Raw genomic sequence first — 7,746 nt, 5'->3', positions numbered from 1 at the left:
GCTTTGTCCTTGATGTATTTATGGATCTTGGATGTTTCATCCTGGACAGTGGCTCTCACACTCACTAGTCCTCTGCCTCCTTCCGTAATGGCTTGTGTACAGTCTCAGGGTGCTGGATTTGGGGTGGAACCCTCCTACTAACCATGGAAGCTACTAACCATGGTTAGTAGCTTCAGAGTCTTAACATCCGTGGCCTTCATCTCTTCCATTGGCCAGCTAATTATTCCGGCAGGGTATCTGATTACTGGTAAGGCATAGCTGTTTATTGCACGGATCTTGTTCTTGCCATTGAGCTGGCTTCTCAGGACTTGCCTTATTCGTTGGAGGTWTTTGGCTGTGGCTCCTTTCCTTGTGACCTCATCGAGGATGCCATTTGCTTCTGGTATTCCCAGGTACTTGTAGTGAGAAAACTACAGATTGTTTGTGTTAAATTATTTTAAAATGTTTGAACTGCCATTACTTCTCTTATGTTTTTTATGTTTTTAAATTTGTTTAAAATATTTTACTGAGACCAGCTTCAGATAGGTTTTAAAATGGGAAAATATTAAATAGATCTGTGAGTCAGTATCTCACCTGCAGTAGACAGCAGTTTGAGTGAGAAATGCTGGAAGGAGTTTTCATGAAGGAGTTAAGTTTAACAGTTAAAATCTAAATCAGCTAACTTTTCTGTCCCAGGTTCCTCACAGGAAGTAGGTCCCTCTCAGACGGTCAGAGCCATAGTTGGGGATGACACAGTTCTGCCGTGTCTCCTGAAACCTCCTAATGATGCTACTCACATGACTGTGGAGTGGGGAAGACCTGACCTGGAACCCAGATTTGTGTTTGTATTACTTGATGGGAAGGAACACCTGATGAACCAAAACCAGGCCTACAAGGGATGAAGTTCAGTGTCGACTGATAACCTGAAGGATGGAGACGTCTCACTGAGACTGTCTGATGTCAGACAMTCTGACAACGGCAGATATCGATGCTACATCCCCAAACACACACAAGAAGAGTTTGTTGAGCTTCTTGTTGGTAAGAAAACAAAGTGACAACAAATAAAGACAGTTCAGTGTTTGATGCTAACTTTGTTAGCGTCTGTTAGCTGGTGGTCCGTGTGTTGGACTCTGGAGGGGCTCTGAATGGTTTCTCATGTCCAATGTGTCCTGTGGTCCTCAGGTTCAGTGTCCTCAGCTGGGATCAGGTTAGCAGGACTTGATGAAGGCACCAGTGGGGTGATGTTAGACTGTAAGTCTGCAGGCTGGTTTCCAGAACCACAGCTCCTCTGGTTGGACGGGGAGGGACAGGTCCTCCCTGCTGGACCTGCAGAGACCAGCAGAGGTCCTGATGGTCTGTATTCTGTCAGCAGTAGAGTCACTGTGGAGAAAAGAGTCAACAACAACTTTACCTGCAGAGTCCAACAGAAGGACACGGAGCAGAGCAGAGAGACACATGTCCATGTTCCAGGTAGGACAAGTGTCCACCTTTAAACCTCCAGCTCTTCACTTCTTCTCACATTTAACCCTTTGATTACTGGTTGTGTTTCAGAGGACTTCTTTGTGGTCCGGTCTAACTGCTCTGTTCCTGTCAGCCTAAGTCTGGTTTTGTTTTTCATCCCGATTCTTGTTGTTTCTGTTTATGTCTGGAGATGGAGACAAAGAAAAACCTGTGAGTTTAATGTTTGACTTCATTTAACAGATTTAACCTCTGAGATGATTCTAAGATAATTTATTAAACTATAATCTGTTTATTATTTAGTAAAGTTTGTTTACCTCATGTTTCCACAGCAACAATCAGAGCATGTAAATAAACAAGGACAGCTGATGGAAGAAAGAAAAAATGATTTGACGGGAAAAAGGTCAGAACGAGAGGCATTACTAAAGATCATTAATAAGCACAAAAAACGTGAGGGGGAGCTATTAAAGACCACCAATAAAGATAAAGAAAATTTGGATCACATCTCTCAGGTTTTAATGAAGATAAAAGAAGAACCGGTGGAACATAAAAAAACAAATCAAAGCTCTCCAACAGGAGGAAGAGACAACAATAAAGAGAATGAGGAGAAAGTTGAAGTGGAGCAGGAAGTTGAAAACAAGAAGGGAAATAAATCAAACAACAAAGCAGAAAGATACATAAAACTGCAAGAAATTATGACACAGAACAACAGCAAACTGGGAAGGACAACGATGATTTGTGTGTAGCTGTATCTGAACACAGATAAACTCATTCAGACAATGGCGGAAGAAATGAAGACGATGGAGGAAAATAAACAGAACAGAGTCAAATAAAGAAACTGAAGAAGAACAAGTACAGGAGAAAGAAACAAAATAAAATATTTAAATGATACATCAATACTTTAAGATTGTCTGAAAAGAAAACCATGCCCCCTACTGTGAGCCTCCTGACACAACAGGTTCAACAGAATTTCCAGAGCCACAACCTTTCCCTCTTGGTTTCTGTAGATGCCCTCAGCATCCTGTCTGGCCCCTCTGTCTTGCCACAGTTGTTTCTCTGAAACGGCAACATTAGTTTGCATCTCTAATATAGTCTGAACATCAATTTTTTTCTGCAAAACGTTTTCCTCAGAACTCACAGCAGGACCTCCTTCCACCTGGACCATCTGTCTGTTTTTCTCATAACGAGCACACTCCTTTGCTGCTCTGTCAGCCTGAAAATTCCCTTTCGCCACCACATCCCGCTTTTTCTGGTGAGCCCTACATTTCAAGATTGACACTGCTCGTGGTTGTCCCAATGCGTAGTATAACTCCATTATTTGTTGCAGGTGACTCAAATGTTTTCCAGAAGCAGTCACAAAGCCCTTCCTCATCCACTGGCTCAAATCAATATGAACACTGCGGTGCACGTAGTCTGAATCTGTGTAAAGTTAACAGTTTTTCCTGCAGATAAATTACGCACCTCAGTCACAGCTTTTAATTCAGCTAATTGAGCTGACGCTGGTTGTTTAATGACCTCTGACCTCAACACCACAAACATTCCATGACATTCTGACTCCACAGCAAAAGAGGCAATGAGCGCACCCTCCTCAGTCTTATGAGAGTGTCCGTCAGTAAACAATGTCATGTCAGCTCCCTCTAGGGGGTCCTTTAAAACGTTCTCATGTACTCTCATTTCCTGATCTGTCACATCTGCACAAATGTAGTCCTGATTTGTCGTCATGTGAGAAGCAACATTCACTCCCTCCGCAGTAAAATGAATATGTGGTCTGTCCAGCAATCTCTTTACACTTTCTGACTTGTTCAGTGAAAATGTAAATGCCTGGGAGTCTATGAACGCCTGTACATCATGCAAAGTATGAACAATCACCTGATTTGCCATGGTTATGTGGGATGTTTTTACTACAGCTTTCATGATGGCTGCGACATGTCTAGCACAAGACGGGTGACCTCTTTCAATGTGATCCAATTTTGAACTGTGATACATCAAAATCCTCCTGTTGTTTTCCAATCCTTTTTGATACAGCACAGCATTCACAAATCCTTGTTCCTCACTTACATCTATGTGAAATGGCTGCGAATAATCAGGACTCTGCAATGCACATGTACCTGCCAAGCTTTGCTTCACCTGAAAAAAAAGTCCTGTCTGCCGCCTCTGACCAAACTAAAAGAGCAGAGTACTCCCTGTAACCTGCAGCTGAAATCAACTCTCTCAGCGGAGCAACTTTACTGCTGAACTCTGGCACAAAAGATCTGCTGTAATTTACCAGCCTCAAAAATTTCATCATTTCCCTCACTGTTTTAGGCTTGGAGTAGCCCAGAATAGAAGTTTTCTATTTTTTCTGTCAATTGAAACCCTTCACCTGACACTACTCTCCATAAGAAGGTGACACTTTCACGACCAATTTGGAACTTTTGTCTAGAAACTTTAAAACCACATCTCACCAGATGTCTTAGAACCATGTCTGTTACTTTTAAAATGCTGTCAGAATCCTCCTCTGCCACCAGGATATCATCAACATACATCAACAGCAATGTCGTTGGAGGCAAAGTTAACTCCTGTAATTTTTGTCTCAAAATGTGGTTAAATATAGATGGTGAATCCACAAACCCCTGTGGCAGCCTAGTGAATTGATACTGTTGTGATTTGAATATAAATGCAAAAGGTTCTGACTCTCAATGTGCAGTGGCACTGAAAGTATGCATTGCTCAAATCTATGCAGCTGAAAAGCCTATGTTCAGGTCTTATTGCATTCAACATTACATAAGGATTTGGGATGTCATAAAATGTAGGCATCACAACTTTATTTATTGGTCGCAAATCCTGCACGAGACGGTATTCAATCTTGTTTGCTTTTGGCACTGGACAGATGGCCGTGTTCCACGGAGACGAGGTTGGTACCAGGACGTCATTTTCTAACAACCCCACGATAGTTTTTTCACACCCTCTACCTTGTTCAGGCCGTAAACGGTACTGCGGATGATAAATAGGTACCATACCTGGCTTCAAAACAATTTTTACAGGGTCCACGTCCAGCATTCCCACATCTGTGCTGTTTTTGCCCATAACATCACAGGTAACTGCTCTAACAGTTTTCCTGCATCTGGATGATCTAGATTCTCCTTTTCATGTGTCCTAACAACCCACTTTTTCTCAGGAATAAGAGATGTGACTGAAGTGTGTTTTATCCTGTATATGCCTATTGAATGTGAATAACGCAAATCTGTGTTAATGTCTACCCATTCATCCAGCATGAGGCAAGATCTGACCAAAGGTCCCAATGACTTTCCCTCGCAGCCTGCAGCCACCTTCAAAGCGAAATGAGGTGCAGAACCAGAACTCAACACATACAGCTCCTTCAGTGGTGATGACAGTTTCACTTCTGCTGCAACTCCTTCCGGAGCCACAAAAATGTCCCCCAGCTCCACCAGCGGGTTTTCACCAGTCAGTACAGTGTCTTTGAAGTTCAGCCCACAAAATATCTTAAGTCCCACCATCTGTCAGGGCATAGTTCATCGTGCAGTGCAGAGCATCACCAGGCATGTCATAATGTCTGAGAGAGTTTATCGATGGACCCCAGCTGGACATTGTGGTCCACAATGGCATGGCTTGACATTCAGGAATCAATCCCCACCACATGACCATCTGCTTTTTCTCCAGTGCCTCTTCAGATGCCCCCAGCAACATCTGAGCTGATGTATTCCTGACTGTAGAACAAACCTGCACCTGTCCATCTGGAAAAGAAATTTCAATCCGGTCTGGGCACAGAAGGAGCCCCACATTCTGCTCAAACAGGATATCTCTCCCCAGGAGATTCACTGGACAGTTTGTTGAGACCAGAAACCTGTGGTAAAAATGGAGCTAGTTCCACTGGCAGGGCACAAATTCAGACAAAGGCCACTCTTCAGATTTTCCAGAAAAAACAGCGACTCGGACCACAATATCAAATAACGGCAGTGGCTTGAAGAAATTTATAGTTAGGGCCTAGTACTGATTAAATACAACACAGAGTTATGGTTTTCTATTTTATAATACCTGTATAATGTTTGTTATATTTCTTGCAATGTGTTAATAGGGTAGATACATGTCCGAATATAACAACACATAATTGAAGCTGTATTAACATTAGATTTGAGGGTTGTATGTAGGAATGCCTGTGATTCAGCCGTAGGCCAGCAGGAGGTGAACTCAGGCATTGAAGCTCCTGTATATATATTGGTCGACTTCCTGTTTTGAGTCCCAGTGTGTGGTTTGACTTGCCAGCCCGTGGCAGAATAAACCCCCACTCCAGAATTCTGATGTTGTATGGCATTTATTTCTTATCACAGATCATTTTATTTAACACTGGTGTTTTCATCTGACTTCAGCCGTTATTGAACACGTATTTTCTTACAGGCTCATTTACTGTACTGTATTTTGCTCCAGTATCCACAAGACACATCACCTCCCGATCGCAGACTGTAAGTTTGGTCATAGGGTCAAGATTCTTGTGGGCCCCAATCGCTGACTCCTGGCACCCCTATTGCATCTGAAAACCACCCCTCTGTGCTGCCCCCCAAGACTGCTGACCATTATGTGTTGTCGGTGCTGTTTGTGGAAATGGTTGTGATGGATAATACTGAGGTGCAAATACCTGCCACATGCAGCTTGGGCCCTCCAAATTTCGCTGGCACTCATTAGCCCAGTGCCCCAGTTGTCCACATAAAAACACGTGTCCATCTTATAATCCCTTATACCCTTTCTGAAAAATCTACCTCTATGACCCACTCTTGTCCCCCTACCTCTAACAGGTGGGTATTGGTGATGCTGAAAATTTTGAGGCTGATTATTGTTTGGCCCCCCTGCTCCCTGCACCAAAACATCCTGCTGCGGCCCTGCCTGATGCATCTCCACCAATTGAGGCATCTGTACTGCACTTTTTTCTTTTGTCTGGTTCACTCTATCCCTCAGATCTTTCAGCTTAGCCTTTGCTAACTGTGCCTCCAAGGATCTCATTTCTTGTTGCTCAGCCTGTTTGTCCTTCACCTGTTTATCAATAAAATGGACCACATGATCACTCCACAAGTCATACTCTAATCTATCCAACCCTACAACACACTCCAGCTGCTTCCTGACCTGATCAGTCTGGGACTTTAATACTGCTGACTTAAACAGTACCCAACTAGGCCTATCATAAGCCAGCTCCACACCAATTTTAGACACCCATAACTCTCTGACCCTCGCCAGATAAGCTGACCCTCTTTCATTCTCTCGTGGCGGAATATTATTCAACTCAACTGACTCCATGTTTATTGGAAACCCATCCCTAATCCTCGGCCACAATGCATGTACCCACCTTTCTAAAGGTGTGTCATCTGGAGCCCCAAATGAAGCAACAGCTGCTTCAAGCTCTGTTAGTGCCCCCCAGCTAGTACACGCACAATACACACATCTAAAACCCCCCCATTGTTGGAACCATGCCAGAAAAGGCCTCTAAAATGCCTTAATCCACAACGACCCTCCAGCACTCAAATCAGGTAACTTTTGTTTAATCAGCTGTGTGTCCTGCATAGAAAATGGTTTGTAAGTGACAATAGCACGACCGGCCTCATCTGTTGAAGTCACAAGTGGAAACATCCCACCCCACGGCTTCTGATCCATACAATAATGAATATTTGACTTAACCTGCCTCTCATCTCTGTGATGTGACCACTGCATCTGTCTATTATGTTGTAATCTGTTCACCTGAACTGTATAATCTGGCCTAATTCCATGCATCTACACATCTCCCTGCAAGCCTCCACTAGGTGGCGGTGGCCCATCATCCCACCATCCTGAGGCCTCTCTGCCTGCCACATCAGTCTGCAAACCCTCACGTCTGTTGAACCTCTGTGGATCTACAAACTTACTGATAGCAGCTCTTACACCATCTTCATCTTTCTGTGGGAAGAATTCTAGCAACCCCTTACGTACTGCATATGCTACATCTTCCGGCCATTTATCTTTCACTGCCATAGTCCCAGTTTGGCGTGATGATGTTTTACTCGTGCCCTCATCTGGGTCTTCCTCCTCACCAAACAAAGGCATCTGTTTCTCAGAATTCGCTAACATCAGAAAGAAAAAAAAATTGTATAGGTCTTCTGGACGGGTTCTTCTTTAATGAAACGTTTCGTCTCTCCTCCAAGAGACTTCTTCAGTCTGAGAGTTTCAGGCAAAATTCAGGCTTTTAAGCACTGCCTCCATGTGACTGATACTCACATCACATGGCTATGGTTCACAGGTGACTGACACTCACATCACATGGCTATGGTTCACAGGTGACTGATACTC

The 7,746-nt window shown here is 43.5% G+C and overlaps 1 protein-coding gene across 1 annotated transcript; it reads left to right on the top strand.

Annotated features, from left to right (window-relative positions):
- Positions 1-675: 675 nt before the first annotated feature.
- On the top strand, positions 676-3,752 carry LOC106518235 (butyrophilin subfamily 2 member A1-like; the record flags this gene model as incomplete). Its single annotated transcript, XM_014009425.1, is given in 4 exon segments — positions 676-1,017; positions 1,162-1,449; positions 1,531-1,650; positions 3,742-3,752. Coding segments are annotated over 4 exon segments (761 nt in total), but the record flags the coding sequence as incomplete, so codon positions are not given.
- Between the last annotated feature and the right edge of the window lie 3,994 nt (positions 3,753-7,746).

The sequence above is a fragment of the Austrofundulus limnaeus genome, unplaced genomic scaffold, assembly GCF_001266775.1.
Source record: "Austrofundulus limnaeus strain Quisiro unplaced genomic scaffold, Austrofundulus_limnaeus-1.0 Scaffold58, whole genome shotgun sequence".
Taxonomy (NCBI): Eukaryota; Metazoa; Chordata; class Actinopteri; order Cyprinodontiformes; family Rivulidae; genus Austrofundulus; species Austrofundulus limnaeus.
This window is presented reverse-complemented; position numbering and strand designations above follow the sequence as displayed.